General features: G+C 48.2%; 1 protein-coding gene across 2 annotated transcripts in view; it reads left to right on the top strand.

The window, feature by feature from the left end:
* The window catches only part of ITGB3 (integrin subunit beta 3), a 55,675-nt gene extending 37,128 nt beyond the window's left edge, over nt 1–18,547 (top strand). The window contains exons 11-15 of one of the 2 annotated variants that reach the window (XM_058705712.1): nt 4,493–4,715; nt 5,883–5,983; nt 8,132–8,251; nt 13,908–14,074; nt 15,408–18,547. In XM_058705712.1, the coding sequence (XP_058561695.1) occupies nt 4,493–4,715; nt 5,883–5,983; nt 8,132–8,251; nt 13,908–14,074; nt 15,408–15,473 (677 nt within the window). In that variant the 3' untranslated portion in view covers nt 15,474–18,547. Of the gene's footprint in view, nt 1–4,492; nt 4,716–5,882; nt 5,984–8,131; nt 8,252–11,400; nt 11,607–13,907; nt 14,075–15,407 lie in introns of those variants that run through there. The other variant, XM_058705713.1, reaches the window with a different exon arrangement.

The raw sequence follows: 18,547 nt of genomic DNA, 5'->3' as shown, positions 1-18,547 counted from the left end.
TAAAATTTATATATAAATATATATATACATATATATATATATAAATATATATATATGTATATATATATATGTATATGAAAGCTTGATTAGAAAGGTAAATCTATGTCATTCTTTTAAAAAAAAAATTAAAAAGGGGGCACCTGGTGGCTCAGTTGGTTAAGCATCCTACTTCAGCCCTGGTGGCTCAGTTGGTTAAGCATCCTACTTCAGCTCGGGTCATGATCTTGCAGTTTGTGAGTTTCAGCCCTGCATCGGGCTCTGTGCTGACTGCTCAGAGCCTGGAGCCTGCTTCAGATTCTGTGTCTCCCTCTCTCTTTGCTCCTCCTGTGCCCATGCTCTGTCTCTGTCTCTCAATAAGAAATGTTAAAAAAACAATTTAATTCTAAAAAAACTTAAAATTTTTTTTAATGTTTATTTATTCTTGAGAGAGAGAGAGAGAGAGAGAGGCAGAGAGAGAGAGAGAGGGAGGGAGACACAGAATCCGAAGTGGGCTCCAGGTTCTAAGCTGTCAGCACAGAGCCCGACATGGGGCTCGAACTCACAAACCATAAGATCATGACCTGAGCTGAAGTCGGAGGCTTAACTGACTGAGCCACCCAGGTGCCCCATAAATCTATGTCATTCTAAAGCATGCCCAAGTCACATAAAAAAGACTACTTCTTTTTATTATCTACAACATTGTTTCCTTTATTCATGTCAGCAAAATTTGACAGAGATTGGAAAAAAATGGTAGCAGGGAGATTAGGGGAGAAAGAGATCAGGCATGGACCCCTCAACAGCAGTTTGAATTAGAGGGTGAGGGAGGCATTTCAGCTCATTTTACTAGTGAATAGTACTTACATCATATTCAGAGTACCAAAAGGAATGGTAAGTTTGATGTGGGAGACCACGGGGAGTAGGGTGGGGCTGAGGGGAAGAGGGTTGTCCTACGTGAGGCCTACACAGAGCCCCTTGGGGGCACCAGGGACAGAGGGAGGGCCACTTCTCCAAGCCTCCTGGTTCCTGGTCTGGTATGAGGCAGGGTGGGAGGGACCGCGGGCAGAGTGTGTTTCCTTCAGCTGCTGGCCCCACCGATGATGCTGCGAAACAAAACCATCGGGTTCAGCAGCCTGCTTCCTGCCTCTCACTGGTGCAAGCACAGCTCGTCAGCAATGCGCTCCACCCAATTCACGAGGGAACCCCAGGCAGCCGCTCAGAGGCCTCCCTCCCCCACTGCCAGCCCGGGTGTTGTGTGCCTACTGGCTGCAGGTCTGGATCCTGTGGTGCTGCCGTCACACTCCCCAGTGACGGATGCTCAGGGACACACACTTATTGAGCACCTGTTCTGTGCCAGGCGCTCAGTCCACACGGGTGAACAGGGGGCATGCGTGATTCCTGACCACTCAGTTTGTAGACCAGTTCACCATTGTCTCTTCCCTGGGCTGCTGGCCTGGTCTGTTCTTTGCTGCAAGCAGTGGCTCACGAGGGGGGCATGCTATGACTTAGCCATTTCCCCAGCCTCTGGCCTTCCCCCTCCCCGCTGGAGGCATGGTCTTTTGTGGTCATCTGTTATCAGCACTTCCGTAGGAAACATCAGGGAGTGCATCCTTCTCCCCGAGGGACTCCCCGAGGGACTCATCCTTCTCCCTGAGGGACATCCATGAGCATAGATTGATCAGACACCCCTGAGCCAGGTTCTGTGCTGTAGTGTTGTGGGATAGGGAGGCATGAATAAGACAGTTTTGCCCTTAATTAACTTACCTGAGGATAATTCACAACATGAGGCAGAACGTGCCAGATCTTAGAAATGAGGCGTCCTTGGGGCGCCTCGGTGGCTCAGTTGGTTAAGCGTCCAACTTCGGCTCAGGTCATGATCTCGTGGTTTGTGAGTTTGAACCCCGCGTTGGGCTCTGTGTTGACAGCTCAGAGCCTGGAGCCTGCTTCCGATTCTGTGTCTTCCCCTCTCTCTGCCCCTCCACCCACTCTCACTCTGTCTCTCAAAAATAAATAAAACATTTTAAAAAAATTAAAGAGGGGCGCCTGGGTGGCGCAGTCGGTTAAGCGTCCGACTTCAGCCAGGTCACGATCTCACGGTCCGTGAGTTCGAGCCCCGCGTCAGGCTCTGGGCTGATGGCTCAGAGCCTGGAGCCTGTTTCAGATTCTGTGTCTCCCTCTCTCTCTGTCCCTCCCCCGTTCATGCTCTGTCTCTCTCTGTCCCAAAAAAATAAATAAACGTTGAAAAAAAAAAAAAATTAAAAAAAAAAAAAAATTAAAGAAAAGAAGTGAGTTGTCCCTGGGGAATGTTATAGGAGTCTCCTGGAGAGAGACTCAGTGTGAACAGACGAGGCCTGGGTGGCTTCATGGAGGAAGTAGGATGTCAGACAAAGGGTCGGCTCATAAGGCAGAGAGGAGTGGGGCTGAGCATCGGCCTGGGAGTCACGCCCTATAGGGAGAGGTCATTCCCTCTGACCTAAAATACCTGCTCCTCCCTTACCCCTCCCCCTCCCTCAACTCCACCCCTCCCCTGCTGCCTGCTTTTCTATTCCCCTCCTCTTTCTTACACTCTCTCTTCATTTCTCACCCTCCTCCTCTGACTTTGCTGTGAACCCAGGCTCAGCCACCCTTTTGCCGGAGGGATGCCAGTCCTGTGACATTACCGCACTGTAGCTTCCTTCTGAGGGCTGACCCTGCCCGGGCTCGGGCTCGGCCTGCCGGCTCCGGCCCGCCACTCTACTTCCAGCCTCGCTCCGTGGCTGGCCTGGCAGACCATCTTCTCAAAGGTTACTTTGTTTGGCCTCACAAAGGAAACACTATGGGACAAGGGTTTCTGAGGAGGCGGAGGCCTCCGGGTGCTGCCGGACCTCTGTGGCGTCTGCCTTTCCCTGTTCGGGAGCCATCACTGAAAGCTGCTTGTAGTAGACACTGTGGGGCCCCTCCAGCTGCTGTTAGGGCTGCTGATAATGGCTCACAGCTGCCCCTTCCTTGGAATTATCTTCAGCTGGCAGGAGCTGTCTTGCCCTCAGACCTGGGCCAATGACTGGTGGACAAAGGTTACACAAGACCATTCCCTTTGCCTCCAGGTGGAGCGGGCTCCACTCTCCAGGTATTTGGAGCTGGGGCAGCTGACCTTATGTTTACCATCCAGAAAGAAGCAGACATCTCTTTCCAAGGCAGCGAAGGTGTGTCTGAGTCTTGAATAGAGGATGGTGCTAGGATCACTGGCAGAGAGACTCATTGACCAAGGGCCTCTAGTCAGACCCACTGGGGTCCCTGGGGAGCAGAAGATGCCGGCTAGTGTCTGTTGGAGCCTATGCACCTCGCTCTCCTCCACCATCTTGGGGCCCATCCGCTCACACAGTGACATGATTTTCAGACCCGTTGAGGTCACTTCCCCTTGGCTCCCTGCCTTTCCTCTGATTAGCAGTCGGATTTTTATCATTCGTCCACTTCTTCCTGATTCGGAATCCTTGAGAATGAGTCACACTTTCTTCTGAGTTTGGGAGAGCCAAGTTTTCAAGCCTTGTTGAGTGATTAGGGGGATGTAGCACTGAGAGTTAACACCTGCATTTAACCAATCTACCCCCCACCCCAATCTCTCTTTCCCATTCCTACGTTCATGCAGTAAAGTGAGTAGGTCTTTCCTACTAGGGCTGATGGCTCTCTGCGGTACTGTGATGATACAACACAGGGCACATGCTGGTGAATGTGTGTGTGGTTCCCAGGATTTTTTTTTTCTTTTTTAATGTTTATTTACTTATTTTGTGTGTGTGAGAGAGAGAGAGGGACAGAGAGAATCCCAAGCAGGCTCCAGGCTGTCAGCCCAGAGCCTGACGCAGGGCTTGACCTCACTAACCAAACCGTGAGATCGTGACCTGAGCTGAAATCAAGAGTCAGATGCCTAACCAACTGAGCCACCAGGCACCCTACCCAGGAACTTAACTAGGACATAAGCTCCACGGTAATAGGGACCTTTCCTGTCTCATTCACTGCCGAATCCCCAGTGCCCAGTGTGAGCTCAATAAATATTTGTTGCATAAATGGATAAAGAAACATTAATTGCATGCCTGCTGTATTTCAGACGTTACGCTAATCCCTGCCGACGGACAAATTGATATGTCCTCTCTCACTGTGGAGCTCAAAATCTAGAAAGAGAAACAGATAGGCAAGCAAATGGGCTGGTCATGAGGGTTAAAATAGAGGTATATGTAAGTGCTGGGAGAACACGTAGTAGACGATTTGCTCTGGGGAGGTCAGAAAAAGTCATGGAGGGGAAGGAGCTTTTGAGTTGAGCTTCGAAAGGTAAGTGGGAGTTTGGTAGCGATCACAGGACGAAAGGGTGTCAAGGCAGAGCTAGCAGCAGGAGGCTAGAAGGATAGAAGGTGGCGACGCTTCCGTGGGGTGTTAGTGCGTGGCCGTGGGAGGAGGGTGGATGAGGCTAAAGCTGGAGAGCAGGCTGAGCCACGGGTTGGGGCCCCTCACCTGCTGCCCGCCCCCTCGGGCTGTGTGCTTTCAGGTCACGGCCAGTGCAGCTGTGGGGACTGTCTGTGTGACTCCGACTGGACCGGCTTCTACTGCAACTGCACCACGCGCACCGACACCTGCATGTCCAGCAACGGGCTGCTGTGCAGCGGCCGGGGCGAGTGTGAGTGCGGCAGCTGCATGTGTATCCAGCCCGGCTCCTACGGGGACACCTGTGAGAAGTGCCCCACCTGCCCTGACGCCTGCACCTTTAAGAAGTGAGTGGGCAGGGAAGTGAGTTGGAGCCAGTCGGGTGCTAGAAGGAGGGAGGGGGTCCCCCAGGCTAGAATCCCCAACCCTCCAGGTTCTTACTCACCAAAGCTTCAGGAGGAGGCGTCCGCTGCAGCTAAGAGGCCAGCTTTCCTCTTCCCACGGAAAAGTCTGGGCAAAGATGGAGGGAGAGCCAACCACGCAGGGGCCAAAGTAGCACCCGCTGGACTCCAGTTGGAGAAACCCCTCTCCTGGGATGGCATCCTGAATCCCTGAGTTGGGAGGAAGGCTAAACCAGGGAGCTTCTGGGGAACGTTCTCATGTTCCGATCCTGTGGGAGAGTTGGGCTGGAGTTATGAAGGATTCTGTGAAACAGGAGATGTTCGCTAGTACAAACTGCACTCATCTGGGGTCAGGGGAAGCTCCTGCCGTTTCTCTTGCCACTTTCAGCAGGGCTGGGCTCATAGGCATGCAACCTGTGCATTTGTACAGAGCCCTGTGCTTAGAAGGGCCCCATGCTTGGTTTACCGCTCTGCTGGCACTGTCTTGTAATGCTTAGGGATTTTTGAGCCTGACATCTTCTTTTGTGCTGGGTCCCCAGATTACATGACCGGTTCTGCCTTTAAGGCTCCTCGAAGTGGCACACACCTCACCTCCTGTCACACTCTCGGATGGGACATGAAGAAGTTTAATGAGGGGACTGGGGCCTTCTGCCTGCCAGGCCCTGCCTCTGGGTGAGGAGGAACTCCCACCCCTGAACTCCAGACCCGACCCTCTGGGTCCCCCAGAATTGTCTTACAGGGGTTTTTGTTTTGGTGTTTGTTTTCCGAGGTGGGGCAGCTTTCTGGTGTGTGGATGTCAGAGCTGGACTGACACACACATAGGTTTGCTCCTCTCTCGTCTTTTTTGTTTGTTTATTTTTGAGAGAGAGAGAGAGAGAGAGAGAGAGAGAGAGTGCAATTGGGGAGGGGCAGAGAGAGGGACACATAGAATCTCAAACAGACTCCAGACTCTGAGCTGTCAGCGCAGAGCCTGACGCGGGGCTCGAACTCACGGGGCTCGAACTCGAAGATGGCGAGATCATGACCTGAGCCGAAGTCGGATGCTTAACTGACTGAGCCACCCAGGCGTCCCTCTCCTCCCTTGTCTTAATCTCTGTGTCGTCTCTCTTTTAGGAAGTGTGTGGAGTGTAAGAAATTTGACCGAGGAGACCTACATAAAGAAAATACGTGCAGCCGTTACTGTCGTGATGAGATTGAGTCTGTGAAGGAGCTCAGTAAGTTCAGCATGTCTTAGAATTGCGCACATATGCGGCTGCTGAAGTTTTCATTTGATCCCAAAACGTGTCTATGTCTCATCAGTAAAATGGAAGAGTAATCCCTGCCTCAAAGGCATGTTGTACAGACCTGATGCACACTAGGCACTTAATAAAGGCCAGCTTCCCTGAGTCCTCTTGTGCCCTCTGCTAATTTGTTCCACAGTCCCTCCCCATTCTGCTGCTTCCCGGCACCCACAGACTCAGCAAGACTTTTAAAGTATGTAGAAATCAACCCTAACTTGACCTCCCCAGGGAGAGGAAGACAATGCATCCCATTTTACGGATGAAGAAACCTAGGCTAGGTGACGTCAGTTTAGGAGGCTAGTAACCATTTACTGAGTTTACTTAACTGAGAGTGTTCAGCAATGCCCAGGCATACTGCTCTGCTGGTTTGGAGGGAAACCTTCACCCTTATGGATTTTAGCTAAAATCATAATGCTGTAGCCTTTTTTGGCTCTCTGGAGCCCTTCCTAGAATAAGACAGATAAAAATACAGTGGTGAGCAAAACTCTTGCCTGCGGTCATTGTAGTTTGAATTTCACCTTGACCGAAAAGGGGATAATCTTTGTTGCTGTCAGCACATCTGATGTTATCTGGGTCAGCGAGGCATTGGTTGGTCTAGGGAGATGGCAATCTCTCCTGAGATAGCTGTCTCTCACGAAGGCAGGAAACATGTTTTCAGTGAGAGCCACAGTGAGACACAGCCAGTCAGTCGGCTTCTGGCTGGGGGTGTTACAGAAAAGGGTCAGCTCTCTGGATCCTTTGGCTAATATCAGAAGTGGGGCTGGTGGTGGTGGGGGGTGAGGGGCGTGATTTGGGGATTGAGTTTGAAGAGACGGCTTTTCCTCCTGAGGAGAATCGGTATGCTGTGATTAGCTCAGGCGGGCGAGACTGCTGAGAGAGATGTGAGATGTTTTTATTACCTAGACCAGAGGGGAATCTCAGGTTAGCTGAACATATTTCTCTTACCCCCTACCCCCGTGCCATGATAATCATAAAGGTAAATGCTTGTTCTGTATGGAACTGTGTAACTTATAAAAGTTAGGCAAGTATCTTTTCATACACATGATCTTGTCCTTTTCTCAGCCACCTAGTAGAGTAGAACTGTGGTACGGTTGTTATCTTCATTTTGCAGATGAGGAAACTGAATCTCAGGAAAGCTACACAACTTGCCCAAACAAGTTAAGCTTAGAATGAATCTGGAAATCCTTACTCTTTCCACTGTACTCTTACACCACTAGTTTTTGGGCGGCTCATTGAGTTCAAGTCTCATACTACACTTGATCTTAGCCAAAAGGCCGAGAAACAATCATTGAGTTCAAGTCTGGTGTGCTCTGAGACTCCTGTTTTAGTTCTGTTCCATCACGTACTTGTGTTGTGATCTTGGTGCATTTGCTTAACGTCATCGTGTGTCAGTTTTACCTGTCTGGTTGCATCACTATAGGACGTGGTTCAAATGATAGAGGGGCACCTATAGTTTCCCTGTCAGAATAAGAGGCTTCAGAATTAGAAGGGGTGAAGCCTACAAAAAAGTGATGGGAGTCAGAGAAGAGAGGCTGGCTCTGGAGAGGAACACTGGATCAGACGCAGAAACGGAAGAAATGTAAGGGCTTTGCCGACAAACTATTGAGAATAGTTGAGCCAGGAGGGAAAGGAAAGAGAGGGAAGGGAACACCCTTCTGTATTAGGTACTGTTCACTTGACGTCATTTAGTTCTCTACCAGTGTTGTGAGGTGGGTTATCCTTTTCCTTTCATCGATGAAGAAAGAGCCAGCGAGGTCAAGTAACTTCCCCAATATTATGCAGCTGACAGGTGGTACAGCCAGGCTTTGAATCACACTGTGTCATGTGTTCTGTCATGTCCCTTCCAGGGGAAGGAATACGAACCAAAAAGGGTCTGGGAGGGACAAAATTCAGCAGCGAGGGTCATCTAGAGGCAATTGCCAGGCACAACAGCCATCTCAAGTCTAGGCATCTTGCCTAATGTCAGGCATAGGGTTTCCTGTTGCATACTTTCTCAGAAGTCCCATGACTGGGGTTTGGGGATGGCCCCGTCTTCCAGGAATTGCCTTGTGTTTCACTCTCCCATATTTTCCCCTTCCTCAGAGGATACTGGCAAGGATGCAGTGAACTGCACGTACAAGAATGAAGATGACTGTGTTGTCAGATTCCAGTACTATGAAGACTCCAGTGGAAAGTCCATTCTCTATGTGGTAGAGGAGCCAGGTGCGTGAACCGCCAGGGCCCCTGACGCTGCACCTATAGGGAGAGGGAGAGCCATGTTAGGCAGCAATTTCCACCCATTACGCCTCTTACACAGAACAGCCAAGTTAAGACTACCTTACAAGTGGTAAGTTAGGGCCTGTCATCTGGGGGTGGGGGATATTTAAATACCAATCTTCGTGAGAAAGTGACTTGCTAATTGAGGAGACAGAAAAAGAAGGTGGGTAAGGAAAGGAAGAAGGTAGATATGGATCCCACGAAGGGACAAAATACATCCTGGCATTTTTTTGAGGTGACAGTATTAAGAAGTGAGGAATTTAAAGTCTGGGACTCTTCAGCATCCACTCCACTTAAAGTCAGGTGGTTGCCAAGGGCAACCTGTTCGCTGCTTCAGAGGAAGGCCTGATGCTTTGAGGTGTTGACCTTATCAGGGTCACCATGAGACACAGTACTGGCTTTGAGGCACCAAACCAAGGTGTTCTGAGCACTGAAAAGATAGTGCTTGCTCTCACAGCCTTCTGGAAGCAGGAGGAGCTCATCCGTCATACACAGACCAACCACAGGTTTGTCGCCATCCAGTGTAGTAGATTAGCTCGCTTCCCCTTACCACCCCTGTCTCCTTCCTTTCTCTTACACAACAGACGAAGCGATGAATCACTAGAAAATATTTTCGAGTACTTATTGTATATCAGCCGGTAGACTAGGTGCTGGGAATATAACAATAAATCAAGCAGATGTGGCACTCACAGGCCAGGGGGAGAGGGACATGTAAATTGATAGTGATACTGCTGAGGGACAAGGGCTGTGCCAAGGCGGGGGGTAGACAGGAGCTTCTATGAGTGAAGGAACAATGTCTGAAGGCAGAGACTAAGTCAGTTGCTTGCTCGCCAGTTGATTCCTACAGCTGTAGAAATTTCTTCAAATCCTCCTTCAGACCAGGGTCCAGCAACCACTTTCTGTTCAGGGCCAGGGGTTAAATATTTTAGGCTTTGGCGGCACCTGGGCGGCTCAGTTGGTTAGGTGTCTGACTCCTGATTTCAGCTCAGGTCATGATCTCACGGTTCATCGGTTTGAGCCCCACATTGTGCTCCACACTGACAGTGTGGAGCCTGCTTGGGATTCTCTCTGTCTCTCTGTCTCTGTCTCTCTCTCTCTCTCTCTCTGCCCCTCACCCACTCGTGCTTTCTCTCTCTCAAAATAAATATTTTAGGCTTTGTGGGCCTTGTGGTCTCTGCCATGACTACTCTGCCATTGTAACAGGAAGGCAGCCATAGTCTATATTTAATGCACAAGCCTAAGTATATTTAGAAAGACAGGTGGCAAGCCACATTTGGCTCCCAGACAATAGCTTGCTGGCCCCTGATTTAGGAAAGTGGGTATCAAACTTTTCTATGTTCCCCTTGCTAAAAAATCGAGAGTCCTGAGCCCCATGCTGCTTCCATGAGCCTCTATGTTCTTTTTATTTGATTTTTTATTACATTTTTAAATGTTTATTCATTTTTTGAGAGAAAGATGGAGCACGAGTCGAGAGAAAGATGGGAGGGGCAGAGGGAGAGGGAGACACAGAATCCAAGCAGGCTCCAGGCTCTGAGCCCAACGCAGGGCTCGAACCCATGAACTGTGAGATCATGACCTGAGCCAAAGTCAGACACTTAACCGACTGAGCCACCCAGGTGTCCCCAGCCTCTGTGTTCTTGAATAATGCTCCTGGCAGTTGTGAGACGCCCCAATATTTGACTGCCTCTGCTTTGGACACATCACTTCCCCTAGTGAGCCTTCTCAGACCTCCTCCATCATCCTTTCTTCTGATTCGGTTGGGTGCTCCTGTTTGAGTCCCAGAGCAGCTGTGTTTCCCTTAGATGGGCCTTCATTCCACCATTAACTTGCTTCTTTAATCACCCATCTCCCTCAGTAGATCACGTGCCCCACGAACACACGAACCATCTGTCTTATCTATCGTTATATCTCCATACTTGGCTCAGTCATCTACAGAGAAGATACTTAGTAAATGGGTTTTGAATGAGTTACTAGGACTGATTATTCGAGTTGACAGGCGGGCTTGCATACATGTTGATAACCTGCTCGGAGAACTTTGGCTGCTTGGAGAAGGAAGCGGGTGACAGTGGAAAGAAGCTCTACTACATCCGGGTCAGCCAGGGTGTTGCTGGCTGCATGGGTACCGGAGAGCATGGCGCCCCCTACCGTGATATTGTTCACCTGCCTTTCCCAGGGCTCTCACCCTTCAGAAGGGAGAAGGAAGGTAAAGGAAAGGGTATGACCTTAATTTTATTTAGCAACTCAAGGGAAAGCTGACATGGGAAGGGGAGAGGGCAGAGTCTGGGTATGTATCTGTGGGGGAGCACATGTGGATTATTTGGCCATGACCCCTCACACTTTCCCGCCCACCTGTGTTAACACGTTTCATGGATTTTTCCACACCCGCCCTATTTGCACCTTTGTGCTTTCTCATTTCTGAAGGGCAGTACGTTCTTGCTTTGGGGTTTAACGTTACTTCATCTCTGGTATAACAATCCTTGCAGGTGCTTCTGCTGTAACACCAAAATCTTTTGGCTTGATATTCTTAGATGGAATCCACTACCTGGAATTATGGGGCAGAAAGATGGTGATAACCTGAGCTGGTACAAATAACCCCCCAGGGTGGGGGGTGGAGTAGCTTTTCTGATGTAGATTCCATCCTCCACATGAGGAGATGGGACCCCAGACCCATATTCCCTATCTTGTTGCCCTGGAATTCTGAATTTGACCTCTCTTCTCACCTACCGCCCCCAACTATTTTCAGGGGTTCTGGCTTTGTGCAGAATGTGTCATCTGAGGTCCCAGAGCATAGGAGGGGAATTATTCTCATTCTCTTCCCCAACTCATGCCTTTGTGGATGGTCTCCCTGAAGGGCTGGGCCACTGCAAGGCAGTAGAGACAGCACTGCCAAAGGGCTTGGCCTTGACTGGGTGGTGTTCAGCCTACTATGTGGAGTGGGCTCTGCTGAGCTGGGTCCTTATCACTCCCAGATAGAGTTGCCTCGTCGAATACAATATGTCCCATTCAACATTTAGTACCTACTTAGGCTGAAAAATTATTTTTTATCTGAAATTCAAGTTTAACTAGATTTCCTGTGCTTTTGTCAAACCTGCCAGCCCTGCCCAGTCTTTCCTGACCTTGGGTCTCCACGATGGGTCCTCATCACCATGGCTGAGAGAGCTCTCTAGAGACCAGCTGATCTCATCATCTTCTTCCAGGAATCCTGCCATCTACTCCTTTCAGGACAAATGCTTAATAGATGTTTTTGCCTGAAGACCTCTTGACATTCTACTTGTCCTGCCCATACTGACATGCAGAATTGAAGAGATTTCACTCTGGGGTTTGAGGGTCAGCCCTCTCTTCCCAAGAATTCATAATTGTTGTTCCCGGAAGAGCTGGTGCCCTTCACTCCTGGGAACTCAGACACTGGAACCTCACAGCCTCTCTCCAGATGCTCCTTTAATTATAGACAGGTTATAATTTGGTAGCTTGGGAAATAGCCAGCTTGGGTCTGCATCGGTGGTTGTTTTTGGGTCATGTGTGGTGAGCATAGGGTGTATGTTTAGAGAAGAAGGTGGGAGACAGTGTGGAAAGTGGGCATGACCGCCTCTCCAGACCCATCAATACCCGTATATTCAAACACCTAATTACATAACACCTGAGAAGTTACTGGAGTGAGGTCACCCATCAGACACCTGTGGTTTATGGGAAGCAGAGCTCTGCAGAGCACAGTCAGCTTGGTCTTCAGAGGGGTGATGCACCTCTGTCTGTGTTGGTTGTTGACTAGGGTTGAACAGGAAGTCGGCTTTCAATAGGGTTAGGATTAAAGATGATGAAATATTTTGGGAAGGAACCCAAAATATTGTCTGGGTTGGCAGGCTTCCTGGTCTCTGTGCTAACAAGGACATTAGGTTCCCAGCCCTCAGAGATGTACATATCCAAACCAGAGAAACAAAAACAAATGTCTAAGGAGCTAGGTAAATAAATTAGTGAAAACAGGTGTGACAAGAACAAGAGTAATGATGGTAGCTGATAGTTATTGAGCACTGAGTCTGTGCTAGGCAGTGTTCTGAGTTCTTTAAACATATTTAACCTATTTGTTTATTTTTACAGGTTTCTTTTTTTTTAAAATATTTATTTTGTGGGAGAGAGAGAGAGAGAGAGAGAGAGCGCGTGCACGAGTTGGGGAGAGGGGCAGAGAGAGAGGGAGAGAGAATCCCAAGCAGGCTTCATGATCAGCATGGAGCCCGATGCCTGGGTGGCTCAGTTGGTTAGGCGTCCTACTTCAGCTCAGCTCACGACCTCGCAGTTCGTGGGTTCAAGCCCCTATTGGGCTCTGTGCTGACAGCTCAGAGCCCGGATCCTGCTTCAAATTCTGTGTCTCCCTCTCTCTCTGCTCCTCCCCCACTCATACGCACTCTCTCTAAAAAATAAATAATCATTAAAAAAATAAATAAGTTGGGGTGCCTGGGTGGCGCAGCGGGTGTTCGACTTCAGCTCAGGTCATGATCTCACAGTTCGTGAGATCGAGCCCCGCGTTGGGCTCTGTGCTGACAGCTCGGAGTCCGGAGCCTGCTTCGGATTCTGTCTCCCTGTCTCTCTGCCCCTCCCCCATACATGCTCTGTCTCTCTCAAAAATAAATAAACGTTAAAAACAATTTTTAAAAGTATATATTTAACTTAACTATTCTTCATAAGTTTTGGAATTCAGTGCTATTACTTCCTCCATTTTAAACATGGAGAGATAGGAAACAGACACCCAGAAAGGTTAAATAGTTTATCAAAGGTCACATAGCAAAGTAAGTTGTCAGCCAGGATTCGAACCCTGGCGGTCTAGCTCCAGAACCCACAGTAGCACAGCCTCCATGACAAGTTAACATGTTGCCTCTGTTTAGTGGAGAAAAGAGGGTGGTGACAAGTCTGGCAAACTAGAAAATGTGTCCCATCTAAAGGGGACAACAGCTACTCACATCTAACCAGAGCTGCCCTGTGGGTGCAGTGTTTCCAGACCTTTTTATTTATGTTTAAAATTTTTTTTTTTACTTTTATTTATTTTTGAGAAACAGAGTGAGACAAAGCGTGAGCAGGGGAGGGGCAGAGAGAGAAGGAGACACAGAATCTGAAGCAGGCTCCAGGCTCTGAGCAAGCAGTCAGCACAGAGCCTGATACGGGGCTCAAACCCACAAAGTGTGAGATCATGACCTGAGCCGAAGTCAGACGCTCAATCGACTGAGCCACCCAGGCGCCTCTATTTATTCATGTTTTTAAAGGGAAGAAGAAGAATCTGAAGTTTTAGGGGGATAATCTCCTGATTATTCCATGCTGCCAACAAAATAAAAATTTAATCAAGCTTTTGTTTTAAATCCAGTAGAGTTAACATAAAATCAACTTTTTAATAAACACTTGAGTAGGTTAGATTCTACCGGGGGTGACCTGCTTATGACCTCTAATTTAAACTACTCAGGACAGATTATTGCTGTCTTAAATATTGGTGCTCCCCCCCCCCCCTTTAAAAAATTTGATTTATTTTGTAAGCCCTGTTTCCCTCAGAGAGATTTCTAGTAATTTCTTACTTGGTCAGGCTGCCTTTACAACGTCCCTGCTCTGTGCTCTCTCCTGACAGAGTGTCCCAAGGGTCCTGACATCCTGGTGGTCCTACTCTCAGTGATGGGGGCCATTTTGCTCATCGGCCTTGCTACTCTGCTCATCTGGAAGCTCCTCATCACCATCCATGACCGGAAGGAGTTTGCTAAATTTGAGGAAGAGCGAGCCAGAGCAAAATGGGACACAGTAAGAGTCGGGGCTGGGCATTTTCTTAAGTCATTGGTTTGAGAGCCTCAACTGGAAATAGTAGGTACTTAGGGGAGCCAGGTTCAGCCAGCACCATAATTTCCCAGTTAGTCTCTGTTGTGGAAATTGGGAGATGGTCCTGTTGTCTTTATTATTCCTGAAAACCACCTGAGTCTCTCCCTGCCACACAGTGACCATAGGTCCCATAGGTGAGAACTGACCGAGTACAGGTAGGGCCCAGCTCTGCTCTGGACACTGACATAATCAAAAGGGAACATATTCTCTAATTGAGGAAGACAGGACAAATGCTGGGGGGTGGGGAACGTTATTATTGCCAGTTTGTAGATAAGAAAACTGAGCACAGAGACGTTCAACAGCTTGCCCAATTGTGGGAGAGAATCAAGTTATGATAGAAATGACTCTTTGGGCCAGCCTCTTAAAACATATCCTCTCTGCAATTTATTCTGATTGCATTCAATCAAGCATCTATTGAGAACTTTCTATATACTTAATTTTGCTCTGTTCTCCTTTGGCTCATCTTCCACATTCTGACTTTTTTTTCTGGACCTTCCAAAATGGCTGTTTGACTCTATGAATGTCTAGCGGGAGGCTGAAAGTTTGTTCTCATTTGATGGTCACCTCAGGCCTTGGTACTCAAGGGTCCCAAGAAACTTGAGATGTTTCTGTTCGTACAGTGTAGAAATCTGGAATCTCAGCGGCACATGAGAATGTGTTGTATTTCTTGAAATGGGACTCCTAAAGACGGCCAGATCTTATGGGATTCATCACTTTTTGTTAGAAAATAATTTGGGCAACCCAGTGAGGGTCTTATTTTTTCCTGCTAACATGACAGTGGGTAGTGCTTGGAAGGATGAGATGAGAACAAATTAAAATTATTTTGAGTGAAAGCTATCCTCTCTGTTTCAGCTACCACCTGCTACATTTCTCGTCTCTGCCCGCATCCCCCAGCATAGTCACAACAAAAGAAGAAAAAAATTGGAGAAGGGCAAAAGAGAGAGTTCAGGAGAGAAGCAGGAAATAGATACTGGCTACAAGTGGTACTGAGGTGTTTGGGGATCACCAAAAAGTAATGGGTTGAATTCAACCCCTTCGAAACAGCAGCACAATGGCATTCCGCTTTCTCTCTCCTCTTATTTCCTACCCACTCCCATCTCAGGAGCGAATGTGGGGTTACAATGAGCATCAAGCAATTCATGGATGGTGTAGCCCGGAGAAAGGTGTCTTGGGTAAACTCTTCAGGCGAAATGTAATCATTGAGGGCAGGGAAGAATTGAGGAATTCACTGTAAGACACATTTCTGTTCTCTCCGCAGGCCAACAACCCACTGTATAAAGAGGCCACATCCACCTTCACCAACATCACCTACCGGGGCACTTAATGACAAGCAGTCATCCTCAGTTCACTGTCAGGCTGTCCCAGAATTGTGGACACATCTGCTGTCATGTTTACAGGGAACGAAATCTGTGGGGCAGGATCGGGGGCTGGGAGTGGGGTGGGTTACAAGAATGTCAGTATGTGGAGGTGTGGGTCTCTGTGCGTGTGTACGCGTGAGTGTGCTGCATGTGGGGGAGTGTGTAATTTAAAACTTGAGGTGTGTCCAGACACGTGGAGCTCCTCAGCCTTTGTCCGCAGAATGCCTCCTTCAGGGATCCTTCCTGCTTAACCTTAGGGCGACCCACGTAGCTGAGCAGGTACTGTTCATTACCTCACTGAGAAGCCAGCTTTTCTTTTCCGGCCATTTCTCCCGAAGAGAAGGGCAGGGCTGAGCCTCTCATTCCAGAGGAAGGGGCCTTGACTCTGCCTTGAGTTGACGGTTCTTGGGTCCGACGCTCAGCAGCTCTGATAGCAAATGCTAGGCTCTGCAGCCTTGTTGTGTCATCTGGACTTTGATCTCCTTTGCCTTCCCTCAGGCTGAAGGAGAAATCAGAAGCAAGAGGAGCCATTGGAGTTGCCTATGTCTTTTGCTATCCCCTCAATCCAGTATGGTTCTCTCACAAGGGGAGCCCTTGCCAGCAATTCTGTTGGGAGTGAGGATGGGAAGGCCACTCAGGGGTCATGCATGGCCTGGATGAATGTGCCAGAGTCCCCCAGTTCATAATCATCACCCTTCAGATTTGTCTCCTTGGCACCCCACCCTAGAAGTTCGATTGGAGGACGCGTGTGTTACCCTTAGACCAGCATCACCTCTTTACCTTCTACGTCCACACTCTCACTGCTGTAGACATTTGCTACATACTGGGAATTTCTTTCATGACCGGACACTTTTCCTCCCAGGGAGAGTGCTGTGATGAGAGCCAGAGATCTGGCCCCACCCTTCAGGCCCTCTGCCCCTTGTCCAAGGCACCCCCCCCCCCCCCCGCCCCTACACCCAATCTGGTGCTTCTGTGTGCTACATCCATCCATGGGGCTGATTGCACTTATCTACCTCTTGGCTGTCTTGTGAAGGAATCATTCCCATGGGTCTCTGAGTCTGCTGGGCATATGTGCCACATTTAGAATGATGGGCCAGTTGTATCAGCGTGTGTGGCCTATTCTCCTATGGGCTGGGCAACCTCATTTTAACTCAGTCTTTAATCTGAGAGGCCACAAGTGCAATTTTATTTTATTTTTCTCATTGGGTCACCTGAAACCATGATGAGGCTTGCTTAATCTAAAGGAACATGTACAGAAACACATTTGCATTATATTTTGTAGTTTTATTTGAGGAGGAAGGAGCATATTTAAAAACAAACAAACAAACAAACAACCCCACATAGACTTGGGATGGATACAGACCCTCCCACTTGGCATCATTCATAGGGAGTTGCTGCCCATTTGCTGGATCTGTAGGGGCTCTCTCATCCTGGGAGCCTGTGGGGATGGCCCCACGGGCATGCTGGGCCATTTCTGAGCAGGAGGGGTACAAGTGGTTCTTTTCTCCTAGCAGTTGCTTCCTTGGTGTTCACATTGGTCTAAACATTAACAACCACCCTCACCCCCCATTCATCAAGAAAAAGGAAAGAGCTATAGACAGTGGTCTGACGATCGGAAAATGTAAGTCCTCGCCTCATTGTTGCAGCTGAGGAAGCTTTACCCTTAATTAAGGCAAGCCTCTCTTCCTTCCCTTCGGGGCTCAGTTTTCTAGTTTGAAAAATGATAGTTTGGACCAGCCAGTCTGGAAGGTGTCTTTCAATATTGAGAATCTGAGATGCTGGGACTTACTGTGGCATCAGACATACAGTCAAGATTCCATGAGATGTTGATACTACTTTTTTTGTTGTTAAGTTGGGAGATCTGAGAGACCAGCTTTTGCAAGAGCAGATGTCATTCCACATCACCTTTCTCAATGAAAAAGCCTCATTCTGTCCTCTCCTAGAGCCCCTTCTCCAATGTTTGTTAGCAGTCACATTTCCTAAGGTAGCACTTAAGCTCCACTTAGTTTATTATTCCTTAGCTCACTTTGCACACGTTTGCATCCACATATAAGGGAGAGGAATCCATTAAGAAGTAGCTGAAATGTGTATTCTGTATTCGTGTGTTAACACTGAGAATAAGCCCTGGAATTAGGAGTAGGGCAAATGACTGAGCCTTGTCTCACCCATGGATTACTCTTTACTGAAAGGGATGGTAGTACAGTAGAGGGGTAAATGGGGGAGGGGAGGGTCGATAATGAATCCAAGAAGTTTAGAACCTAACTATACCCTTTGGCTATTGAGACAAGAGTCCATTAAAGCAGTAGTTGGACCTTTTCTTTAGATAAGATGGTTTATATGAAGACACTATATCAAAGGAGGAAGAACATATATTTAAAGGATGAAAAAATCAGTAGGACTCTTCTCTGAGCTTCTGGAAGGAGACTCCTAGGCTTTAAAAAGGTGCTGGGTGGTTCAGTTAGGTGTTTGACTTTGGCTGAGGTCATGAACTCGCATTTCGTGAGTTCCAGACCCACATCAGTCTCTGTGCTGACAGCTCAGAGCCTGGAGCCTGCTTCGGATTCTGTGTCTCCCTCTCTCTCTGTTCCTTCTCTGTTCACACTCTCTCAAAAATAAATAAAGATTAAAAAAAAAAAAAAAGACCAATACTCTTTGTATGCGGGGAGAACCTGTAGCTGCGTTCACAAGACAGCAAATGGCAGTCAGTTTGGGCATCACGTAGGGTGAACATCTAAGTAGTATTTTGGTATCAGCACAGCCCAAAGAAGTTATTTATTTGTGCTCAGCTCATCTGGAGAGAATTTATGTTCAGTCTCAGGGTGTGTGGATAGTAATGGGAAGCTTGGGATGCTCCTGACAAGTTGTCACATAACGAATCCCTTCTTTCTCTCTCAGATATTCCTAGACCATCCATGATTTCAAGATCCCTCTCTTTGTTAGGTATTCCTGGTTGAAATGACTTAAGTGCCTTCCTGACTTCCTAACCACCCCCTCTGTTTGAATTGTGCAACAGTAAATTAAATGTGCTTTCCAAAAAGAA

The sequence above is a fragment of the Neofelis nebulosa genome, chromosome 16 (genome assembly GCF_028018385.1).
Source record: "Neofelis nebulosa isolate mNeoNeb1 chromosome 16, mNeoNeb1.pri, whole genome shotgun sequence".
Classification (NCBI taxonomy): Eukaryota; Metazoa; Chordata; class Mammalia; order Carnivora; family Felidae; genus Neofelis; species Neofelis nebulosa.
Note: the sequence above shows the minus strand (reverse complement) of the source record. Positions and strands in the feature narration are given on the sequence as shown.